Source organism: Myotis yumanensis, unplaced genomic scaffold (assembly GCF_028538775.1).
Source record: "Myotis yumanensis isolate MYYU_CA2020_CCGP unplaced genomic scaffold, mMyoYum1.0.hap1 SCAF_1, whole genome shotgun sequence".
In the NCBI taxonomy this organism is placed as follows: Eukaryota; Metazoa; Chordata; class Mammalia; order Chiroptera; family Vespertilionidae; genus Myotis; species Myotis yumanensis.
Window position 1 is genome coordinate 118,054,260 of NW_027223752.1, and position 25,939 is coordinate 118,080,198.

Consider the following 25,939-nt stretch of genomic DNA (forward strand, 5'->3'; position numbering starts at 1 on the left):
CGTTGTAGGAGGCAGCCGATCCATGATTCTCTCTCATTATTGATATTTCTATCTCTCTCTCCCTCTCTGAAATTTAAACAAAAAAGCTTCTAGTAATTATTGCTCTCTTTGGAGAACTAATCAAAGATCAATAGGCACAACTGTGGTAAAAGAAATTATAATGACCAAAAGGGAATCTTTTAGGAGAAATTAGGATTGCTAGGCTTGATCATACATAGTCAAAAAGGGAGATATCTGAAATGCCATTACCTAGGAAAGATTGCCATCTATATGGGATTGTTTAGGGATTATTACATAGGACAAAGGACAAGATATTAATTTTGTATTCTGCTACTGTGATGAGTTCATTTATTAGATCTAGTAGTTTTTTGGTGGAGTCTTTAGTTTTTCTATGTACAGTATTATGTCATCTGTGAATAATGACAGTTTTCCTTCCTCCTTTCCAATTTGGATGCCTTTTCTTTCTTCTTCTTGTCTGATTGCTGTGGCTAGGACTTCCAGCACTATGTTGAATAAGAGTGGTGAGAGCGGATATATCTGTCTTATTCCTGATCTTAATGGAAATGCTTTTATTTATTTTTTTGCCCGTTGAGTATGATATTGGCTGTAGGTTTTTCATATATGGCCTTTGTTATGTTGAGGTATAATCCCTCTAGTCCCACCTTACTAAGAGTTTTTATCATAAATGGGTGCTGGATTTTATCCAGGGCTTTTTATGCATCTACTGATTTGATCATATTTTTATCTTTTATTTATGTGATGTATCACATTTATTGATTTTCGGATATTGTAGCAGCATCCCCAGTATAAATCCCACTTGGTCATGGTGTATGATCTTTTTATTTATTCATTTTCTTTTATGTTTTTAATGGATCTTTTAGTAAGAGTGAAAGAGAGATGGGGAGAGAGAGAAACATCAGTATGAGAGAAAAAATTAATTGGCTGCCTCCTGCATACCCCCTACTGTGGATGGACCCCAAAACCAGAGCATGTGCCCCGACCAGGAATCGAACCTGAGACCCTTTGGTGCATGGGTCAACGCTCAACTAACTGAACCACACTGGCCAGGACATGTGTATGATCTTTTTAATTTTTCACTTGATCCGCTTTGCTAATATTTTGTTGAGGATTTTAGCATCTATGGTCATCTAGGGTATTGGCCTATAATTATTATCTTTGTTTGTAGGGTCTTTATCTGGTTTTGGAATTAGGATAATGCTGGCTTCATAAAAAGAGTTTGAAAGTCTCCCTCCTTGAACTTTTTGCAATAGTTTGAGAAGCATAGGTGTTAGTTCTTCTTTGAATGTTTTGTAAAATTTGCCTGTGAAGCCACCAGGACTTTTGTTTGCTGGGAGTTTTTTTCATTACTGCTTCAATTTCATTAGGTATTACTGGTCTCTTCAGGTTACTGATTCTTCCTGATTGAGTTTTAGAAGATTGTATGTTTCTAGGAATTTGTTTATTTTGCCCAGGTTGTCCAATTTGTTGGCATATAATTGTTCATAGCATTTTCTTACAATCTTTTGTATTTCTGTGGTCAGTTGTTACTTTGATTATTTCATTTCTGATTTTATTTATATGGGTCCTCTCTCTGTTTCTTGGTCAGTCTATCTGGCTAAAGGTTCATCAATCTTGTTTATCTTTCCTTCTTTCCTTCCTTCCTTCCTTTTTTCCTTCCTTCCTTCCTTCCTTCCTTCCTTCCTTCCTTCCTTCCTTCCTTCCTTCCTTCCTTCCTTCCTTTAACATATTTTATTGATTTTTTTACAGAGAGGAAGGAAGAGGGATAGAGAGTTAAAACATCGATGAGAGAGAAACATCCATCAGCTGCCTCCTGCACACCCGCTACTGGGGATGTGCCCGCAACCAAGGTACATGCCCTTGACCGGAATTGAACACTCTATCCACTGAGCCAAACTGATTAGGGCTTGTTTATCTTTTCAAAGAACCAACTCTTGGTTTCATTGATCTTTTGTATTGTTTTTTTAGACACTGTGGTTTATTTACTCTCTGATCTTTATTATTTCCTTCCTTTTACTTTATCTGGGCTTTTCATATTGTTCTAGTTCTAGTTCTTTTAGGTGTAAGGTTAGATTGTATATTTGAGATTTTTCTTGCTTTTTGAGGTAGGCCTGTTATGCAGTGAACTTCCCTCTCAGGACTGCTTTCTGTGCGTCCCGTAGATTTTGGGTTATTGTGTGTTCATTTTCATTTATTTCCAAGTAATTTTTTATTTCTTCTTTGATCTCCTTGGTAACCCATTGATTGTGTAAAAGCATGCTGCTTAGCCTCCATGTGCTGGAATGATTTTGAGTGTTTTCATTTTAGTTGATTTCTAGTTTCATGCCATTGTGATCCTGGAAGATGCTTAATATGATTTCAATTTTCTTGAATTTGTTAAGATTTCTCTTATGTCCTAACATGTGGACTTTTTTTGAGAATGTTCTATGAGCACTTAAAGAATGTATACTCTCCTGCTTTGGGATGAAATGTTCTCTAAATATCAGTTAAATCCATCTGATCTAGTGTCATTTAAGGTCGCAATTTCCTTGTTGATTATTTGTCTAGAAGATCTATCCACTGATGACAGTGGGGTTTTAAAGTCCCTTACTGTGACTGTATTACTGCCAATTTCTCCCTTAAAGTCCACCAAAAGTTTTATATATGCGCTCCTATATTGAGTGTATATATGTTTACAAGGGTTATGTCCTCTTGTTGCATCAATTTCTTTAGTATTGTGTAGTGGCCTTCTTTGTCTCTGTTATGGCCTTTATTTTGTAGTCTATTTTACCAGATATAAGTATTTCTACTCCAATTTTTTTTCATTTCCACTTGCATGGAATATTTTTTTCCCATCCCTTCACTTCCTGTCTGTATGTTTTGTTCTGAGGTGGGTGTCTTGTGGACAGCATATATATAGGTCATGTTTTCTTATCCATTCTACTACCCTATGTCTTTTGATTGAAGTATGTAGTCTGTTTACATTTTAGGTTCTTATTGATAGGTACTTATTCATTGCCATTTTTTTCCTTTATATCCTCGTACCTCTCTTTATATTTTGTCTTCTTTTTAAAGCAATCTGTTAACGTAAAAAAAAAAAAATTCAAACCTGTAAAGAATTTTTGTGAGTTTATTTGAGCCAACCTGTCAACAGTTGCCAGGAAGCAGAACCTCAATGAATTGAGATAATGCTTTGGAGAATGGCAGGTTACATCTATATTTATATATTGCAATCAAAGGAGGGACAAAGGTGGGTTACATGAGATCCATTAGTGATAGACTAGAAAGGCAGGAGAAAGCAAAGCGTGAAAACCCTGGGATTGGATAAAAAGTAAAATGGTAGCCACATACTTAGGTGGGTATAGGAACAATTAACATGATAACAATGAAGGAATTTATGGTATCTGTCTTGGCTCCCAGGCACATTAGATTGTTCGGCAAGGGGTCCAGAAAAAGGGAAGTTACAAGTACCTAGACATTTCAAGGGTATGTTATTATAGATGCAAAAGGTTATATGGATATTAAAGGTTGACCTTGTCAGTGAAGATACTGGCCTAGCATGTAACTACCCACCATAACTGCTTTTAGTTAAAGTTTAATTTCAGACCATCCTTTGTGGTTACTTTAGGTCTCTGAGTTTGCAAGACCACCATGCAGGCCTCCCCTGAGTTTGTCAGGTTAGCATGTGGCCCCTTTTGTCCACACATCCCCCTTTTCATCATAAATCAGTCCAAAGGATACATTGATGACCAATCTTTTGGTTGGATAATGGAGTCCCACGGTGCTAGGAAGGCTTATTCCTAGGATGTCTCAGTGTCAGCATGTCTTGCTGAATAGGGGGGAACACTGTGGATGGGGCAAGACCATAACCTTAGATGGCATTTAAGGTCGAATTGTTATTATTCAAAAAGGGCAGGTAAATGGGAGGCAGTCAGATCCTATATGTCCTTGTTAAAAAGTATTCTGGATCATTTCTAATTTTTGAGTCACTATGATCCAAGTCTTTTTTGCTGTTTGTCAAGTTTTGTTTTTCTGCATCTAGTATAACATTTACATACCAGGAATAAAAGTAACAACAATAAACCAGTAACACTGGTTAGAAACAGAAAATGTCTAATATTAGACAAGGAAGGATCTGAGGGGAAATAAGTATCTGCTATTATCCAGAAGTTCCAATTTTTCTTCTGGGCAGTTAATTTTACCCATTCCTATATTTAGACAGTATTCATCTAAAATACTAATCTAGATTAGATCTATATATAATTCTACCAGGGGAATTATTAGGGAGGTGTTCTTAGAGAGGTTTGTCCAAGGTAGATCCTTTATAATAGATACTAGAGGCCCAGAGCACAAAATTCGTGTGCAGGTATGGTCCCTAGGCCTGGCCTATCTTCCCCAGCTGCCCACAGCTGGCCCCGCCCCCCGCTGCCATCCTCCCCCAGTTCCCTTTCGCCATAGGGCAGTGGTCGGCAAACTGCGGCTCACGAGCCACATGCGGCTCTTTGGCCCCTTGAGTAGGGCCACAAAGTTTCAATCGCACTGTGCATGCACGCCCACAGTTTGCCGACCACTGCCGCAAGGGACTGGGGGAAGGGACTGAGAGGTTGGCTGTTACTGCCCTCTCACTGGCCCAGCCCCTGCCGTGGGTTTCCCTCTGTGTAGGGGGCAACTGGTGGGGCAGGGTGCCTTGGCCTGGCACTGTCCACATCCCCCACCACCTACCCCCAGTTCCCCATTCGCCATCAAGTGATCGAAGCCTGCCGACTGGGGAAAGGAACCAAGAGGTGGTCAGTGCACCTCATAGTGAATGGTCCAGCGGTTGGTCTGACCGTTCTGCCTTTAGGGTCAATATTCATATTTCTCTTTTATTATATAGGATAGAGACCTGGTGTACTGGTGGGGGCCGGCTGGCCAGCCCTGATGGGAGCCCCGGATCCGGGCAAGAGTTCCCCACTGGGGGTGGGACCGGCCTGGGCGAGGGGCCATGGGTGGTTTTTAGGCTGACCACGCCCCTATTGGGGTGGGGGACCCCTCCGGGGTGTGGGGCCAGCCTGGGCAAGGGGCCACAGGTGGTTTGCAGGTCGACCACACCCCCATTGGGGTAGGGGGTCCCGGCTGGGGGGCGGGGCTGGTCTGGGCGAGGGGCTGCGGAGGGGTTTTGACCAGCTGCCCCACCCTCAATCAGGTGGGAGAGGCTGATCAGGGGTGGGGCCAGCCAGGGGGTGGGGCTGGGTCCACTGGCCCCAGTGGGCATCATAGCGACCAGTCGCCCAGTTGTTACGGTGGCTGGCTTTTCATATATATACTAGAGGCTCGGTGCACGAAATTCATGCACTGGAGAGGTGTCCCTCAGCCCAGCCTGCACCCTCTCCAATCTGGGACATCCTTCTCACAATCTGGGACTGCTGGCTCCTACCTGCTCGCCTGCCTGCCTGCCTGCCTGATTGCCCCTAACTGCTCCCCTGCCAGCCTGATTAACACCTAACTGTTCCCCTGCCAGCCTGATTAACACCTAACTGCTCCCCTGCTGGCCCAATCATCCCCAACTGCCCTCCCCTGCCAGCCCAGTTGCCCCCAACTGCCCTCCCCTGCTGGCCTGTTCACTCCCAACTGCCTTCACCTGCTGGCCTGTTCGCTCCAAACTGCCTTCCCCTGCTGGCCATCTTGTGGTGGCCATCTTGTGACGACGTGGGGGAGGCCATCTTGTGATGATGTGAGGGCATGACGGTCACCTAGGCTTTTATTAGTATAGATAGATAGCCTAAAAAATGCACCAAAGCTTATATTGATAGTAGAAGACCACTAGTGTGTGGCCAACAAAACATTAACTTCATTATCATAGGTGATAATCAGAATATCACTGTCTAGTAGGTGGGAAAGATTAGCAGGTACCGAAGTTAAATTTTTCATGTCTAATAGGGAAAGGGGTCTAGGGAGACAGATACTGTTTACACTAGGAAACCATAAGGAAGATAATGGCAGTATAAAAATAATTTTATATACATTTAATCAATAACAATTAGGTGATATATGAACAAGGTTTGAGCAGCATCAATTTGTGAGTATACAGGCCTTGATGTCTTGGGATGGCTGTCTACTTCCTCCGTAGTCAGTGGCTTCTCATCCTTGAGATGAAGGCGCATGTCAGAGACACGGGCAAATGTCCATTCATGGTTAGGTACCTGATAAGGTAAGGTCCCTTTAACACTGTTGGAGAGAGTCTTACATTAATGTATTTTCCAATGGACAAAAATCTCCAGGTTTTCATAGTCTTTGAATCTTTGTCTTCTGTGAAATGAATGTTACTAATTTGTTAGTTCCTATAATGCAGCAGTTCTCAACCTGTGGGTTGCGACCCCTTTGGGGGTCGAACATCCCTTTCACAGGGGTCGCCTAAGACCATCAGAAAACACATATATAATTACATATTGTTTTTGTGATTAATCACTGTGCTTTATGTTCAATTTGTAACAATGAAAATACATCCTGCATATGAGATATTTACATTAAGATTCATAACAGTAGCAAAATTACAGTTATGAAGTAGCAACGAAAATAATTTTATGGTTGGGGGTCACTACAACATGAGGAACTGTATTAAAGGGTCGCGGCATTAAGAAGGTTGAGAACCACTTCTATAATGAGAATGTCTGCCTTTTAGTTTTCCTTATATTTGGGAAACAAAAGATTTAAAAATCAACAATATTTTAAACAGAGTCATAAGAATAATTATTCTCAATTCATTTAGTCCCGTAGTTATTTTTGTTTATCCTGATTATTTGCCAGTATATTTTTTTTCTTTTAGAAGACAAAAGTACTTGGACATTTTAATTAACTTCCCTCCATGTAGCTTGAAGCTACCAGGACACAGTCCCCACCAACACCCTTAATCTTCTCCTCGGCTCTTCTGCTGAAGAACTTGGCCTTCACGATGACAGGCTGCTTTGGGAGCTTTCCCTTCCCCAGAACTTTGTAGTAGCCTGATCGCACCACATCAATGATAGTAGCAGCTCCAGTCTTGCTTTTGGCAGCATTTACCTGTGTCTGCTCACTGACCAGGGTCCACAGTTTATCAAGGTTGACGGTTGGGCAGAAGCTCTGGTTCCTCTTTAAGTGGTAATGCCTCATACCAGCTTTCCCAAAGTAACCTGGGTGATATTTGTCAAAGTTGATCCTGTGATGATGCAAGCCACCAGCACTACCGCGCCCTCCCCCCCCCCCCCCTGAGTGCTTCCTGTGCTTGCCGATGTGGTTGTGTCCGTGGCTCATGTGGCCCCGAAATTTTCGGGTCTTCCTCGGTCTGGATGGCATGTCGGTGGCCGAGTTGCAAGAGTTTGCCAGTATTTTTTTTTAACTCATTTATTCCTTAAAGTTCTATAAATCTTTATCCAGTTCAAAGATATGACCTGCTTAGAAGCTTGCAATTTAGAGTAAGTCAGAGTCCTCTTCATAGATTTTTCTAAAGATACTAGAGGCCCAGTGCATGAAATTCATGCACAGGTAGGGTCCCTAGGCCTGGCCGTCGATCAGGGCCGATCTGTGGGGTGACTGGTGGGGCGATTGAGGCTCCCACTCGCACCCGCCTTGGCTGGCCTGGCGCTGCCTGCTCACCATTCCCCGCCCCCCCCCCCAGCCCCCCGCCACCGCTGCCGGTCAGGGCCTGCAGGCTGGGGCAGCTCCTGCATTGAGCGTCTGCCCCCTGGTGGTCAGTGCATGTCATAGCAACCCATCATTCCACCGGTCATTCTGCTGTTCAGTTGATTTGCATATTAGGCTGTTATTATATAGGATATTTTGAGATAATGCTTCGGAGAATGGCGGTCTTACATCTATTTTTATACATTGTAATCAAAGGAGGAGACATAGATGGGTTACATGAAATCCATTGGTGATAGATTAGAGAGGCAGGAGAAAGCAAGGGGGAGGGGATCCCCTGGGATTGGATAAGAAGTAAAATGATAGACACATACTTAGGTGGTTGCAGGAACAATGAACATGATAACAATGAAGGAATTTGTGGTATCTGTCCTGGTGCCCAGGCACATTAGACTGTGCCCCAAGAGGTCCAGAAAAAGGGAAGTTACAAGTTACCCAGACATTTCAAGGGTATGTTATTATAGATGCAAAAAGACAGATAGGCTCAGTTAAATTAAAGGTTGAGCTTGTCAGTGAATATACTGGCCTAGGATGTAACTACCCATAACTGCTTTTACTTAAAGTTTAATTTCAGACCATCCTTTGTGGTTACTTTAGGTCTCTGAGTTTGCAAGACTGCTATGCAGGCCTTCCCTGAACTTGTCAGGTTAGCATGTGGCCCCTTTTGTCCACAAGTCCCTTTAACATTTTTTGCAGTGCTGGTTTGTGGTATTGAACTTCTTTTACCTTTTTTTTTGGGGGGGGGGGGGGCTGGGCAGCTGTTTATTTGGCCTTCAATTTCAAATAATGACCTTGCTCAATAGAGTAGTCTTGGATTCAGGTCCTTGCTTTTCATTACTTTGAATGCTTCATGCCAGTCCCTTCTGGCCTGAAGTGTTTCTGTTGGAAAATTAGCTGATGTCCTTACGCGAATGCTCTTGTAGGTAACTTTCTCTTTTGCTGCCTTTAAGATTCTCTCTTTGTCTTTAATGTTTGCCATTTTAATCTTGATGTGTCTTGGGGTGGGTCTCTTTGTGTTCATCTTGATTGGAACTCTCTTGTGCTTCTTGAACTTGTGTGACTTTTTCTTTCACCAGGTTAGAGAAGTTTTCTGTCATTATTTCTTCAAATAGGTTTTTTGTTCCTTGCTTACTTCTTCTTCTGGTACCCCTATGATACGGATATTGTTATTTTTCAGGTTGTCCCAAAGTTCCCTTAAACTATTCTTGTTTTTTAAAATTCTTTTTCTTTTTGTTGTTCTTATTGGTTGTTGTTTTTTTCCTTACACATTACTGATTCAATCCTCTGCTCCATCCAGCCTACTTTTAATTCCTTATATTTTGATGTCAGATAAGGTATTCTTTATTTCTTTCTGGTTCTTCAGGGTTTCTATGTCCTTTTTTATGCTGATGTAGTAATTCCCACTAAGTTCCTTGTAGTTCCCATTAAGTTCCTTGTAATTCTCACTAAATTCCTTGAGCATCCTTATTCTGAACTCTTTGTCTGACAAATTGCTTGCCTCTATTTCATTTAGCTCTTTTTCTGGAGAGTCCTTTTTTCTTTCATTTGGGGTTGTTTCTTTGTCTTCCCACTTTAGCTGCCTCTTTGTGTTTGTTTCTATGTATTAGATATAGCTGCTATGACTCCCAGGCTTTGTGAGGTGGCCTCACCGGTGACTGACATTATACTTTTCGGTTGGACCATGTCAGTCTCCGGCCACCAGCATATTGGTGAAATGGGATATCGCAGGCTAAATGGAAGGGAAGACAAAACAGGCTTGGCGCTTAACGTGTTAAGTGTCCTGTGGTATCCAGTGGTGCAGTCTCTTTTATCTCCTGAGTTGGATGCTCTAGAAATGTTCCTTTTGTGGGTTCTTTGGGCTCTCTTCTGGTAATTGGGTCTTGATTGTTGTTGTCCCCTTTGTGGGTGGAATCTCCCCTAGGCTGACTGACTATGATGCTCAACCCTGACCACATCATGCAAGCTGTTGTACAGGTGCAGTCTCAAGGTGGTTTTTGCCCTTAGTTGTTTAAAAGTCTCTTCTTCAGCTAGTCTTCAGTTGGCTAATTCAGGGAGAATGTTCCCCAATTTAGTTTTATTCCTAGTTTGGTTCTGGGAGGAGGATCAAGAAAGATTCACTATCCCGCCCCACCTTGAAAAAAACATAAATTCTTGATAATAGTATCAATGTGATAATCAGAAAATTTTTTATCTATTTTTTTGGGAATTGAATATGTATGGAATTTGCCGGAATTCTTCAACCTGGCTGTGGAAGTATATTTTATGCTGTACTTGAAGACTTCTGCCAGGAATTGAAATGTAATCCTGCTTTTTTATTTCTAAGTGTCAACAGGGAATCCTTAAACAGTGGAAATCCTAAAGTCCATAAACAAGATGAACCAATCTGGAAACCTATGAAGTTAACTGGGCCGGGCCAAGGAGAGGTAAGTATGGAATTTTGCCTATCTATATTTTATGCAAAATCAATGCATGCTATTTTGGAAATTACTATTCTTGTAGACATAGCATCTCATCTACCCATTTAATCTGAAGCATTTATAGAGAAAGAAGCCATGAGTTAAGTTTGTTCTTACTTAGGGAGGTGAACTTTAGGCAGGGAATGGTGTCTACAAACCCAGATGTTATTTATAAAAAAGAAGTTGCTAAGAAAAAGAAGGCAATTTATGCAAGTGATTTTTGTGACTTATTATGGCAGTGAAAGATGACTTCCTTGGCTATGGAGAAGAACAATGTAAATTTAGCTTCCATTCTCATCCTTTGTCCAGAGTAATGTATATGGATTGCTTTTGGTTATCTCTGTCACTTCTAGTGGAAAGTACATTGTGGGTGGAGGGATATTTCAAGAAATTCATGAGCTCTCTGATATCTTTCATTGGCATCATCTCAAAAACAAAACAAAACATTGTTGTGTTATTTGTTTTATCATTTGGTCAAGCAGGTTGCCAGACCGGCCCATAAAAAGAAAGCTCGAATGGCGCGGACGCGCTCCGATTTCTTGACTAGAGGTACTTTTGCTGATGGGGAGGGGGATACAGAGGAAGATGATTACGATGACATTGAGCCCCTTCTCTCCCTTGACCAACCTTCTCACTCTGAGCTAGGGCCAGCTCCCATCCTGGGTCAGGCCTCTCACAGTGACTCCGAAATGGTAATTTTATATAAGAAATATAGGCAACAAGCAAATCTGATGGGCATAGTCTTTGCTAATCTAAAGCTAACCTTCACAGCTTCTTCCCTGTATAATGGTTTGTACATGAGAAACCTCAGTGAACACAGCAAATAAGCTAAACTTTAATAGGACAAAGATAAAAGGCACATTAGCAGTTTATGTCAAATCATAAATTAGGCAGCATTACGGTTAACTTCATGTAGAAATGTTCTGTATTATGTCTTGAAAGGTCTGGAACATGGACCCTTAAGTATTTTTTCTGTAACAGGTAGGATGGTAAACATTTTAGACTCTGTGGGTCAAGCAGTCTTTGTTGCAACTACTTAACTCTGCCACCACAGAGTGAAAACAGCCAGAGACAATAAGTTAACAACTGGACATGGCTGTGTTCCAATAAAACTATTTACAAAAACAGCAATGAGCTGTACTTCACCTGTTGGCCATAGTTTGCTGATCCCTCTCTGATCTAGTGACTTAGGTTATGTGTTAGAGTTAGATAACCAATAGCTTTTAATTGAAATGGTGTTCTCTTTTTTTCTTTTTTGCATTTAAAGTTGCTTTCCCTCCCTAATTTCTTAGTAATAGAAAATAAACATGGATTTTTAAAAATTTTACATAATGAGCAATGCCAAAAATGACTCCCTACACCAACCTAGCCAAGTAGAGGTTTTGTATGTAATGTAAGTTTGTTATAATCAAAAATTATAACATTGGAATTAGGCTTGAATAAAACTGCTTTATTTCAACAAAGAATATAACTTTATCATCAGATCTCAACCAAAATTAGATATATATACATGTCCCCCCACAAAAAAAAATATGTAAACACACTAACAGCTGATAGTTCAATTTTGAAAATGAAATGTATTTTAATAAACACTGCTTTTATAATTATTTAAAGTATGTGTATATATTTTGGGTGGACACCCTATAGTTGGGCAAGTGTGAATGTATTTGTGCATATAAAGTGTTAATTTTGGAATTGACCTGGAAAATACACAATATAAGGACCCTGTATGTCTGTTATGTGCTAAAACATTACACTGGTAAACGTGGAGTGATATGCAGATTATTACCATGCGTATCCTTAATTAAGTTGGATCTCATTCTTTTTTATGGGAGGAAAATTTTAGAGTGGTCTTCTTTTGACTCATTAAATATTTTATCTTTGAACTGTTTTAAGCTGTTTGTGCCAAAGATTGAGTTTATTAAAATGTTTGCTAATTTCCAGAATATTCTCATTTTCTTTATCTTTTGTTGTAGATAGACCCAGTTTTAAAATGACAGTATTGACATTCTAAGAAAGAAAAAACAACACAGAAAAATGCACTATCAATTCTCTAATTAGACAAATGATTCATTACACTGAGCCAAACTGTAGGATTGTAAATGATTGGGACAGTTTGTATATCACAAATATATATAATTAGAGCCAAAGCCCTCTCTTTAGGTACAATAAAATAACTCCATTTTGGAGGTGCCTTGTTTTTTAGTTATAAATAGCAACACATACTCTTTTATGATTATTAGTTAAAGATGAATTATGTAATGAAGCAAACTAATTTTAATGAAAAGTACTACCTACATATTTTTTTACGGTGAATAGGGAGCATGCTTAATTTATTCTCTAAAGCCTAAATAAATATTTTATTTGTGGAAGAACTTATCATTTGTAATTGCTGCTTTGTTCCTGAGAGTTTCCTTTGTTACAAACCTTAGTCTTTTTGGTGGTAGAATTCTTTCTTACTAAGAACTCTACTGAGATGAACCAGGAAGTTGGGCTTTCTGCTTGGAGCATTCAGCCCCTTTAAGGGTTCTAGCTGGTAGCCTCTGCCAATGATTCTGTTCACCTGCTTGACGGTCACTGCATGCCAGTAGTTATAGAACACCCTCTGCAGTATGTTAGTCACTTCTCCAGCTTTCTCACTGCCCTTCTGTTTCATTACTATTTTAGGAACAAGTGGTGGTGGTTGCTTCTGGTGGATACTTGCATGAAGAAGCTTTGCTTTCTAGAATACGCTGATAGATATTCGGTGGGGTTAGGGGTGGGAAGGGTAGGGACAGTTTTAAAGTGTTTCTGTTTATCTTGAAAATATGCCATGTTCTAATGTTATCTGATGTTGTGAAGATGAAGACTAATTGTTTCTAAATGGAATCTACTGAATTTTCAAAATTGAGATATCTTTAGGATTTTAAATGGGCTTTATTCTGTGGCACATGGATTTTTAAAAACATCATTGTTTTGTAGTTTTTTTTACTAGACAAAGTGATCCCATCACTGACTTTTGCTAGAATGTGTGTCAGTTCTATCTTGGAAGAAGCCATCTATCCTTTCCAGTTGTGAAACATCTAATGGGATAAAGGCAGTTTATTAATGAATTACATAAAGGGAATTTGATAAGCATTACCTCCTAAGTTGATGAATTGTTGCTCATCAGTTGTTAACCAGTTGTGGAGGAGTGGAAACAAGAATAGTAGTTTCCCTCCTTAAGACTTTGGTGTGTGTGTTTTTTTAAATTCCTACTTATAACTCTGCCATTTGAATAATTGTTTAGTCTATGTATGCTGCTTTCACTTAGTTCTTATACCCACTATATTGGCTTTTACCCAAGAAGAATGACACATTCTGCTAAGCAGTATTTTTAAGGTGGTTTTTGTATAGGATTCTAGTCTCTCAATCTTCTGAATGGTGAGTTTAGTAAAATAATTTCTATCCCTTATTCATAGGATTGGTATAGGTAACATTACAGTTTTCTCTGTATAGTTTCTTCTACTATTCTCCAGGGTTAAACCAATCATTTCTATGAGTATGACTCCAAAATAGCACTCCAGAATTTGTCTTCTTTATCTCCAGTATGATAAAACTAAATTTCTCACATCCCCCAACTGCTGTCGCTTCTTATATTCTTATTTCTGTGTGTTATTCTCTGAGATACTCTCCAATCCTTATCTGTGTTAAGTTTTCCTTCTTTTCCACTCCCCCAAAATCAGCTAGAAAAACCTGCTGATTAAGTATGGCTAAGTTTATTAACTTATTTTATAGTAAGTGAAAATCAACATTGATTAGGTCTTAGTAATTTCTCAGAAAGGGGAAGTCAAGAGGATGTGTATAGGATTTTGGGACCTAGGTTAGTGATTTTGAGGTGGTCTTAATAGTTGGAAAGCTGGTTGGTAGTGAACAAAGTTTATGACGTAAGAGGTTTGGATTGGTGGCCCCCACACAACAGCCACAATGTTAAATACACTGAGTATTTATATGTTTATTTTATTCCTTCCAGAAAGTTAGGGATAGTTTATAGCATTGTGGCTCTGCTCTTTGAAGATTGCATAGGCTTTCCCTATGAAACAATCAGTATTTTTTAAATTTATTATGTGATCAGTTTTTGTGAATATATCATGTGCATTTGATAAGGTGTATTTTTTATTTATAGTGTAAAATTTTAGTACATATCCATAATCTCTACCTTATTGATTATGTTGTCTTTTATATTTTTATTACTTTTTGTACACTTGATCTGTCTTATACACAATGAATGTTGTGTTAAAGTCACCTTTTATTCATTATGAATGGTGGCTCTTGTCACATTCAGTACGTTTTGCTTGAATTCTTCTCAATAGTAATACCACAGCCTCCATTTTCTTATTATTTCTATTTGTCCAGAATACTTTTAGTCATCCCCTATTTTAGCCATTCTGGATGTTTTTGTGAGTTTGGTCCTGCTTTGTGAGCCAAATTAAAAATTTCTTCCCCTGATAGATGAGTTCAATCTATTCTTATTTATTAATATAACTGACAATTCAGTCTCAACTCTTATCTATATATATAAAAGGCTAATAAGCAAAGTGTCCCCTCGGGAGTTCAGTCGGGAGACTGGGAGTTCGATCACTCGCTATGATGTGCACTGACCACCAGGGGTTGGCGTGGAACGAAGGAAGGCCCCGGCCAGCAGCTGGAAGGAAGGCCCTGGCCAGCAGCCAGAAGACCCCGATTGGTCCTGATCTCCGGCCAGGCCTAAGGACCCTATCCGTGCATGAATTTCATACACCAGGCCTCTAGTAATTTTATATTGTGCTACATCAAATTTGCTGTGTTATGTTACATGTGTTTTTTTTTCTCTTATTTTTAAAAATTTCTTTTGATATTTAGGGAAGATTGTGTTCTTGTTCTATTGGTTGTTTTCCTTTGTATATAACTTTTTAATTTACTACTTTTATTTACTACTTTTTAACCAATTATTCTCCAGTAATTTTTTAATGAGTAATATTCTTTAATTCTCATCTACCGTGACCCAACTATTGATGAGTTACTCTACTCTCTACTTTTCCTCTTCCTTCAACTCTTGTTTCTTAGGTTTCAACTTTGTCAGAACGTGTAATTTTCCACGTTATTCTTTTACCCTAGTCCCCATCCTTGTTTTTGCCTGAGATTTACTATTAAATATATTGAATAATGACATTAAATGTTTTGCTGAAGTTTCCTGATTTATCTCTTGTTTGGATGAAGGTCTTCCCTAGTAAATTACTCATGAAGGGCACATAGATGTGGAATTCCTTGAGTTCTTTTTAAAGGCTTGATATTTGAAGGGACATCCTGGCCATATATAATATCCTTGATTCATACTTTCCCTGAATTTTTTTAAAATGATGTTTTATTGTTTACTTGCTCTGTTTGTTATTTTTGGTAGGTTTATTGCCAGTATAATTTTCTTGCCTTCATAAGTTATTTGATTGTTTTTCTTGGAGGCTTTCAGAATTTTTTCTTTATATTTAAAGTTTCTGATATGTCCTCAAGTTGATCATTACAGATCAGTTACTCCATATACCTGCAGGACTCTGTCAATATTTAAATTCTGGTCTTGCCTTATTTATGAACAGTTTTAATGGATTATTGTTTTAAATTTCTGTTGTTTTCCTTGTTTCGGAACTCCAATTACTATAAGTTTTTTTTCTTATTTTCCTGTCTTCCATTTAAGCCACCTTCTCTCTGACCCTTTTTTTCCTTATTTCTTTATATCACCTTATATTCTTTACTAGAGGTCCAGTGCACAAAATTCATTCACGGGTAGGGTCGCTAGGCCTGGCCAGCCATCAGGGCCTATCGGGGCCTTCCCGCTGCTGGCCAGGGCCTTCCTTCCCTGGCTGCCAGTTGCCAGCCATAGCCTTCCTTCATTCCACGCCTACCCCTGGTGGTCAGTGCATGTCATATCGAGTGATTGAACTCCCAGTCAAACTCCCAAGGAGACAATTTGTATATTAGGCTTTCAAATATATAGATTATCTTCCTGCCTTAGTTTAGTCTCTTTAAATTTTTATTTGTACCTTTTTCCCTTAGTCATCTTATAAATTAGTCTTCATTGCACTATCTTTTTATTCCTTTTCTGAATTCATTCAACATGTTTTTTCATTTCTTACTGGTATTTCATACATGTGAAGATATTTAATTCATTTTTGAATTACAGTTTTCTGCTTCGAGCTTGGTGTGTTTTTCTCGGGGGAAGGGGCAGTGAGATGTGGAGTTAACCAACTGAGTTGTTTTGGTTTGAATTTTGGTTTTCTTACTGTAGCTTGTGTAGATTTTGTATGTTTTAACTTATTAGTTTTGTACATTTGGAGTAGTTTATAAGAACAAGTTCAAGCACTTTCTCTTCTACCATTGTAGCAAAGTTCAGTTTCTTTTATATACAGCCTTTTTGGGTTTGTTTTTGTGATGGCAGAGGCATTGTGTGTCTGCTATTATTTTTCTTTTCATTTGTTTTGCTGGATTATAAATTTAAAAAATATATATGTATATATTTATTGAATTCAGAGAGGAAGGGAGAGGGAGAGAGAGATAGAAACATTAATGATGATGAGAGAGAATCATTGATCGGCTGCCTCCTGTATGCCCCACTCTGGGGATCGAGCCTGTAACCCGGGCATATGCCCCAACCAGAAATTGAACTGTGATCCCCAGGTTCATAGGTTGACGCTCAACCACTGAGCCACGCTGGCCAGGCCTTGGGTTATAAATTTTTACCTTCTGCTGTGTTTCCTCTTTAATGCCCAATCTCCAAAAGGCACCCCTTTCTTCCGTTTTTTTTTTCTTTTTTTTCCCCAACAGGTTTTATTGTACACAGAGGGGATGGGGCTCAGTCCTTCTTGGCTGCTGCCTTCCTCATGGCTGCAAGGGCATTGCTCAGCTCCTCTCTCCTCCTCTTGGCACAGATGTGTGTCTCCACCCTTTTCTTGATGAACTTCAGGGCCCTCTTGTCCTTAGAGACCTTGAGCCATTCCATGGCATGCCACTCATAGGGGACAAAGCCCACACACCTCTCAGATCATGTCCCACACGAACTTAGTTTGCTTGGTGAGGTATCCACGGTGGTGGCTGTGCCTTGACTTGCTCATGATATTGGTGTGGCCCTTGTTGAGGCCCCTGGCTATGGGCTAGCGCAAAGCCTTGGCTGCTGCTCCTCAGTGGCTGCCCACCTGCCTCCCCTTTTTATCTTCTTTTACCTCAGAAATAATGCCTCTAAATATATGCCATTTTGAATCACATGCCATTTTATGTTCTTTCCCTTTAGTCAGCTCTCTAACTGCCAGTACCCGATAACATTTGTGTTAGTATTTTTCTTCTCGTTCCCAGTGTATATTCTTACTTACTTGCATGCCTAGTTATTTCTTACTGGATGCCTGACTTTGTGAATTTTGTCTTGTTGGATATTTATATTTGATTAATATTCTTGAGCCTGTTATATTTCAGCAATATTCCAAAGCTTTGTTCTGGAAGCAACTTGGTCCTTTTAGGTTTTTCTTTTAAGGGTTGTTAGGCTCACTGTATTAAATACTGGAAATTTGTCAAGAGAGTAGATTTCAGGTGCTCTCATCAGCAAAGGAGATATGTTAATTAACTTGACTTTAGTTATCTTTTTACTATTTATATGTAAGTAAAATTCTCACAACTTAAACATATATAATTTTTATTAAATAAAATAAAAATTTGTTAGGCTCAAGCAGAGCAGTACTTAGGCTACCAGTGGTCAGCAAACTCATTAGTCAACAGAGCCAAATATCAACAGTACAACGATTGAAATTTCTTTTGAGAGCCAAATTTTTTAAACTTACACTATATAGTACATTGTTATTAACTTAATTAGGGTACTCCTAAGGCTTAGGAAGAGCCACACTCAAGGGGCCAAAGAGCCGCATGTGGCTCGCGAGCCGCAGTTTGCCGACCACGGGGCTAGACTATTGAGGCAAGATTCTCAATGTACGTTACTCAGTGCCCTGGGAATCATAAAGTTGTGTACTCTGACTCTTGGGCACAGGCACTGGATGAGCACTATTACCTTTAATCTTTTCAGGTGGCCTTTTCCTGGTCTTGGGCAGTTTTCTGACACAGAAGTGTTGATTAGTACTCTACTAAATACTCAATGTGTAAACTCTGAAGATCTCTGAAGTTCTTTTTCTGTGCATCCTCTTCTCTCCAATCTCCTGACTTTTGGTCACCTTCATCTCTCTGGACTTTTAGCTTCATGGATTCAGCTCAGAGAGTCTGCCAAGTTTCACCTGGATTCTCCCTCTCTGTCACAACTTGGAAACAACCTCAAGTCACTAAGCTGGGGCAGTTGTAGGACGCACTTTCTTTTTTTCTCCTCTCTCAGGGATAACTGTCCATCATCTTGATAAGTGCTGTTTCATGTTGTTTTGTATGGGTTTCTGTTTTTGGTTATTTCAGCAAGAGGATAAAAAGGGTCCCTGTTACTTCATCTTTGCCAGAAGCAGAAGTTTGTTCTTTAAATTTTAACAACTCAAGATAGTTTTTGTTGATAAGGCCATAGTCAGGCAGACCAAAGGGTTAAGGAAAAGATATTATAATTTTAGAAAAATTAAATATTAGGAAATGACTTGAATAGGTAACAGGAAATTCACTCCTTTAAAAAGGCATATTGTAAACAAGTGGCACAGGAATTGCCAATTGAAATTCAGGTCCCAGTTGGATAGCCATATAAGTTGTTTATAATTTAGACTGTTGGTGGTGATAATGATTTTTTATTCTTTGCTCCTTTGTTTTTTCTTATCTTTCTGTATACTTGCTCTTTTAAATCCTTTCCTGGATATAATAAAAATCTATAATAGCAAGTTAAGCCATAAAAATGAGCTATGAAAGACTGTACTTAGCATCTTATATTTGTCAGATCCTGGATCTTTTGTCTGTATCTTTAGATGGTTTAACTTTTTTCTTATCGTTCCACTTGATATTTTTTGTTAAACTGTCAGAAAACATGAGCTGGTAGGTCCTATTTAGCATTTTCATTGACTCAAGTTTTCTTTACTTCAGATTACACCAGGCAGAGTTTTTAATAGTTTCTCTTATGTCAAAATCTCTGTATAATATTAATGTATTTTTGTATGTTTTTAATAGGTGTAATTCTCAAAAAATTATATAACCTGAATTTCAGTTATAGTGCTATGATATATTACTTAGTTTTAAAGTCTTCCACATATGTAATTATTACAGACATCACAACGATTTTCTTCGGTTGATCAAGAAACAAAACTTCATAAGACTATGTCTCAAGGAGAGATTACGAAGTTGGCAGTGAGAGAGAAGTCTTCAGATTCGGATATAAGGTATAAAATATACACTGAAAGTTAATAGGGATAATATAACTTATTTCCTAATTGACTATAGTTAAATACTTAGCTTCTTTTCAAAAACGTAATTGACAGAACAGTTAGTTTTGAAATTTAGCTATTTTCAACAAGTATTAAGTACCAACTGTGTGACAGGCACATAATAGTTCAGATGTATAATAAGCTTTATCTTTCTAAGTGTGAATTGAGCTAAGTCTTTAAATCATTATATGATTTGTGATTTTGTTGTTGTTGTAAAAGAAGAGATTAGACCAGATGAGATTGAAAATATTTTTCAGTTTTAGACTTAGATTTTATTCTAAGTTAAGTGATTTACAAATGGAACTGGAAAAATCTTTTGGGAAATAATTCTGTTGTTTTTAAGAGAGTATGTAGAATTTTTATTTGTCAAATAAATATATTTGGGATGTGAAGAAAAGGGAAACCTAGTGCACTGTTAGTAGGAATGCAGATTGTTGCAACCACTATGGAATGTTCCACTATGGAACATTAAAAATGGAACTGCCTTATGACCCAGTGGTTACACTTGGGTATATATCTGCAGAAACCTGAAACACTAATTTGAAAGAATATATGCATGTGTATGTTCACTGCAGCGTTATTTACAATAGCCAAGATATGGAAGCAACCCAAGTGCCCCTCAGTAGATGAGTGGATAAAAGAGCTATGGTCCATTTATACAATGAAATACTGCTTGGCAGTGAAAAAAAAAAAAAAAAAAAAAAAAAAAAGAAGTCTTACCTTTTGTGACAGCATGAATGGACCTAAAGGGTATTACGCTACGTGAAATAAACAAGTCAGAGAAAGAAAAATACCATATGATTTCACTTATATGTGGAATGTAATGGAACAAAATAAGCAACAAACAAACAAAAAAAACCAGACTCATAGATACAGAGAATGGACTGACAGTTGTCAGAAGGGAGGGGAGTTGGGAGAATGGGTGAAAAAGGTGAAGAGATTGAGAATTACAACATTGGAATTGTAATCAGTAATCCTATCTAATAATAGAGAAACATGGTAATTAACCGTAACTTCGCTACCCTTCCCATTGGCTAATCAGCATATCCTTATGCAAATTAACCGCCAACCAAGATGGCGGCCAGCAGCCAGGCAGCTGAAGCTAACAGGAGGCTTGCTTGCTCCAGTGAAGGAGGAAGCCAAGGTTCCCCGCCTGCCGCTGCTGGGCTCTGAGCTTGCACTCTAAGAAACAATCTTGCAATTATAGAAGCTAAACAAACCCCAGAAACCTGCTTTCAGCCATCAGAGCTGGAGCTGCAACAGTGTTTCAATTATAGAAGCCAAACAAACCCAGATACCTGCTTTCAGCAGCCGAGGTCTCAGAGCTGGAGCCGAGCCTCAGAGCTAAAGCCGGCTCTCAGCTCCAGTGACAGCCATAGAAGGTAAATAAATCCCAGAATAAAAAAAAAAGAAAAAAAGGAGAGGTTGGGAGCTTCAGTCACCCGCCAGCCTGAAAACGGCCCTCAGCCCCTCACCCAGACTGGCCAGGAACCTCAGTGGGGACCGCCATCCTGAAGGGGGTGTGGTCAGCCTGAAAACAGCCATCATCCCCTCATCCAGGCTGGCCAGGCACCCAAGCGGGACCCCCACCCTAATCCGGGACACCCTTCAGGGCAAACCAGCCGGCCCCCACCCGTGCACCAGGCCTCTATCCTATATAGTAAAAGGGTAATATGCAAACTGACCCTAACAGCAGAAAGACTGGGAATGACTGGTCACTATGACACACACTGACCACCAGGGGGCAGATGCTCAATGCAGGAGCTGCCCCCTGGTGGTCAGGGCGCTCTCACATGGGAGGAGCTCTGCTCAGCCACAAGCCAGGCTGATGGCTGCCAGTACAGCGGTGGTGGTGGAAGCCTCTCCTGCCTCAGCAGCGCTAAGGATGTCTGACTGCAGTTTAGGCCTGCTCCCCACTGGAAAGTGGACATCTCCCGAGGGCTGCCGGGCTGCCAGAGGGATGTCTGATTGCCACCTTAGGCCCAATCCCCCGGGGAGCGGGCCTAAGCCAGCAGGTGGTCATCCCCTGAGGGGTCCCAGACTGCGAGAGGGCACAGGCCGGGCTGAGGAACTCCCCCCCCCCCCCCCCCCGAGTGCACAAATTTTTGTGCACCGAGCCTCTAGTATTATAATAACTATGTATGGTGCCAGGTGGATGCTTGGGGCAGCAGGCAGATCATTCTGTAGATTATGTGATTTTCTGGCCACTTTGCTGTACATCTGGAGCTAGTGCAGAATGGTATTGGGCATGGACTGTGTTTAAGGGGGGGGCGGGAATTAAAAAAAAATAAAAACAGCCAGTTTACAATAAAAACACAATTTTACAGTATTTTAATTGACAATGAAGAAATCATTATAGGAAAAGAAGAAATTTTAAAGTAATTTTACATTTATTTTAAAAAATGAACTTGAAGTACAAATAAAATTGAACTATTTCAAGAAAAATATTTACTACCAAAACTGACTCTGGAAAATATTTAAGGAAAAATTAAGCAGACCAAATAAATAAATATCTTTGTTCCTTATTGTGTTATATAAAGCAGTCAGGCTCTCACTGAACACTTAAAGATCACATTGAAATCTATGGTTCATAACACTATTAAAGACCAATTCCTTAATGATTGTATAGGCATAAGCCAGATAACCCAAATCCAGAGCAACTTATCCTAGAGAAATTTTGGCAAACTAGAAAGAACATATAGCTGGAGATAGCAGATTAAGTATACAAGTTTAATTTTCACTTTCTCCTTCAAAATTACTAAAGTGATAAAACCTATGCAGGACAAAAAAACAACAGGAAAACAGCACAAGACAACAACAATAAAACTGTGGTATCCTAAAAGTAAATAGCCCAGCTGGCATGGTTCAGTGGTAAAGCATCAATCTATGAACCAGGAGATCACAGTTCAATTCCCAGTCAGGCCACATGCCTGGGTTGTGGGCTCCATCCCCAGTGTGGAGCATTCAGGAAGCAGTTGATCAATGATTCTCTCTCCCTCTCCCTTCCTCTCTGAAATCAATAAAAATATATATATTTTAAAAAGTAAGTAGAAAAATTTTAAATATGTCATGGCTGGTATGGTTCAGTTGGTTAGGTGTCATCTTATGCACCAAAAGGTTGCCAGTTCGATTCCCAGTCAGGGCACATGCCCAGGTTGTGGGCTCGATCCCCAGTAGAGGGCCATGTAGGAGGCAACTGATTAATGTTTTGCTCTCATATCTCTCTCTCTCTCTCTCTCTCTCTCTCTCTCTCTCTCTCTCTCTCTCTCTCCCTCCCTCCCTCCCTCCCTCCCCCACCCCCAACCCTTCTTCTTCTCTCAATTAAAAAAAAATGAGGCAGTTGAATCCTAAACCAACCAACTGGGTAAAGCTGAGAAAGAAGCATCGGGTTGACTGTTCTTCCCCATCCTAACAGAAAACAGGAAATTTATTCCCTAGAACGAATAAAACAAAAGATCTCTGTACTTGGAGATTACCAGACTTTTGGAGATTGGGGTACATATTTGGCACAGGTTATTTAGTGAATGCTTACAAACTGGATGTTAGATTGCCCAGCTTTTTTCCTCAACTCAGCTTCCACATTTCATGTACCTTTTAAGCAGATGGTTTGAAGAGTCTTTGGGACTTTTAGTCCAACCTTCTAGGAAAGATGTAGAGATATTTGTATAAGGGCTCTCCCTACAAAACAGAACCACCAGATAATCCTACAAGGAAGACCACAGTTTGGAAGCCCCACCAATGCACATTGGAGCTTCCAACAGCTTTTTGTTTTTTAACCTATTTTTTAAAATATATTTTTATTGATTTCAGAGAGGAAGGGAGAGGAAGAGAGATAGAAATATCAATGATGAGAGAGAATCATTGATCAGCTGCCTTCTGCACACCCCACTACTGGGGATCGAGCCTGCAACCTGGGCATGTGCCCTTGACCAGAATCAAACCCAGGACCCTTCAGTCCACAGGCCGACACTCTACCCACTGAGACAAAGTGGCTAGAGCTTGTTTTTTACCCTATTTTTTGATTGCTACACATTTGAGGGAACATCTTAAATGAAATAAACTAAAAATAATATATAAAACACAACTTGGAAGAAATAAACTATAGGGGTGAAGGGGGAGGAATTCAAGACAGACAAGTACAATTTTTTTTGACAAGTAAAATTATTAATAGACCTATATTAATAAATATTACTACATTTATGAAACCAGAGTGCATGAAAAAGAAACATTCATAATGAAAAGAGCTTTTGAAAATTAAAAGTATAATAGCATAAAGAAACAACTCAGACGTGTTAGAAAAATGAGGCCATATCTCATAAAGTTGAGCAAATAGGCAAAGAGATGGAAGAGACAAGAAAAAATAAGAAAATTAGAGGAGCTCTTCAGCAGATTCAGTGACCCACTGATGGGAGCTCTGGAAAGATAGAACAAAGAAAATGGAGGGGATGAAATCATTAATAAAGTAACTCAAATTTTATAGAACTGAAGGGCATGAATTTCTAGATAGAAAGGTCCCACTGAGAGCCTAACATAATGGCTGAAAATAGACTCATACCAAAAGATATCTATACTAATAAAAGGGTAATACGTTAATTAGACAGGACATCTTCCAGACATCCTTCCGGACGTCCTTCCAGACACAGCCAGGGTGGCGGGGCCGAGGCAGAAGTGGATAGGGGCGACCAGGCTGGCAGGGGAGGGCAGTTAGGGGCAACCAGGCTGGCAGGGGAGGGCAGTTAGGGGTGACCAGGCTGGCAGGGGAGGACAGATAGGGGCAACCAGGCAGGCAGGGGAGGGTAGTTAGGGGTGACCAGGCTGGCAGGGGAGGACAGATGGGGGCAACCAGGCAGGCAGGGGAGGGCAGTTAGGGGCGACCAGGCTGGTAGGGGAGGGCAGTTAGGGGTGACCAGGCAGACAGGCAGAGTGCTTAGGGGCGATCAGGCAGGCAGGTGAGCGGTTAGGAGCCAGCGAATCCGGATTGCGAGAGGGATGTCTGACTGCCGGTTAATCCCCTGAGAGGTCCGGGAGTGGAGAGGATGCAGACTGGGCTGAGGGATCCCCCACCCCCGCATGAATTTCATGCACCGGGCCTCTAGTTCATATATAAAAAATCCAGGGACCGAAACGACCAAACGACTGGTCGCCATGAGCTGGCATTGACTGGCAAGCGGGCTGAACTGCTGACCTCTCGGTCCCTCCCCCTGACTGCTGTAGGTGGCGGTAGCTCCCTCCCGCCTCCTGCAGATGGTGGCAGCTCCCACCCGCCTCCAGCGAACCACTGCCGCCCACTGTAGCCAGCAAACCAGTCCGATCAGGGGGTGGGGCTGGCCAACCTCGCAGCCTCTCCCCCTGCCAGCCTGCCCCTGATTAGACTCTCCCATCCCGATCAAGAGTGGGCTGCACAGAGCCTGGACCCTTCCTGGCAGCCCCCAGTTCCTGGGGTTGAGAATTCTAATGGCCCTGCCCAGAGAGTAGAGGCGCCTGACAGACAGGGACAGGGATCACAGGCCTCCAGGGAGCACTGTAGAGTTGGTGAGGAGAGGAGAGGGCCTGCGGAGGTAGGAGGAGGCGAAGCCAGCAGATATCAGCCCAGAATCCAGCCCTTGCCCCCAAAGGCAGCGGGCCCTCAACCAGAACCCCAGCATGAATCGGAAGAGCCCAAGGGAGGCTTCAGGAAGCTCTACGCAGAGCTGCGCGTTGAGAACAAGAGACTTCGTGAGGCCCTAACAGACCACGCAGCTGGCTGGCACAGCTCAAAGTGGAGCTGGAACGTACCATGCAGAGGCAGGAGCGCTTTGCAGAGAGGCCAGCCCTCCTGAAGCTGGAGAGATTTGAGCGCAGGGCCCTGGAGCACAAGGCCGCTGAGCTGAAAGAGGAGCTTGAAGGGCCTGTCCAACCTCCGGGCTGACAATCAGCACCTCAAGGACGAGAACACGGCCCTGATCTGCATCATCAGCAAACTGTCCAAGTGACCCCAGAGGACTTGCCCCTGCACCCGCATTTATACAGCTGCTTCTGCCACACACACCCTTTCCCGTGTGTGAACATGAGTGACAGGGCTGCTGGGGAGTCTCTGAGAAGCCATAACCTCCCCTGGGGACCTCCAGGCTGGGAGGGGAGCACAGAGCCCCCAGGAGCCAAGGGGGCCATCTGAGGCCGGGATCCGAGAATGTGCCAAGCATCCCGCTGGCCTGGGTGGGTGGGCCTGTATAAAGGGTCCATGTGCAATAGGGAGGGATGTCTTGTATTTTTTGCTTCCCCCTCCCTGACGCTGGGGGAGAAGGTGTTTTTGAGCGCTGCAGGGCAGTGGGCGGGGCTGTGAGCAGAGCAGGTTACCGCACGTGTGATTTCACGCACTGGGCCTCTAGTCCTATCTAATAAAAGAAACATGGTAATTAGCCGTAACTTCGCTACCCTTCCCATTGGCTAATCAGCATATCCTTATGCAAATTAACTGCC

At 41.0% G+C, this 25,939-nt stretch overlaps 2 protein-coding genes and 1 pseudogene across 11 annotated transcripts in view; 1 reads left to right on the forward strand and 2 right to left on the reverse strand.

The window, feature by feature from the left end:
• MYO9A (myosin IXA) overlaps positions 1-25,939 on the forward strand; it is a 429,988-nt gene that overhangs the window by 329,366 nt on the left and 74,683 nt on the right. For 7 of the 10 annotated variants that reach the window (XM_070431053.1, XM_070431061.1, XM_070431045.1 and 4 more), the window contains 3 exons: positions 9,977-10,076; positions 10,589-10,801; positions 19,323-19,435. In XM_070431053.1, coding sequence (XP_070287154.1) covers positions 9,977-10,076; positions 10,589-10,801; positions 19,323-19,435 — 426 coding nt within the window. The remainder of the gene's footprint in view (positions 1-9,976; positions 10,077-10,588; positions 10,802-19,322; positions 19,436-25,939) is intronic. The other 3 variants (XM_070431095.1, XM_070431103.1, XM_070431070.1) reach the window with 2 other exon arrangements.
• Positions 6,825-7,308, reverse strand: LOC139020995 (large ribosomal subunit protein uL15-like). The gene has a single exon (XM_070431132.1). The coding sequence runs from the start codon at positions 7,306-7,308 to the stop codon at positions 6,829-6,831; it is 480 nt and encodes a 159-aa protein (XP_070287233.1). The 3' UTR covers positions 6,825-6,828.
• LOC138998719 (large ribosomal subunit protein eL36-like) lies at positions 16,951-18,338 on the reverse strand (annotated as a pseudogene).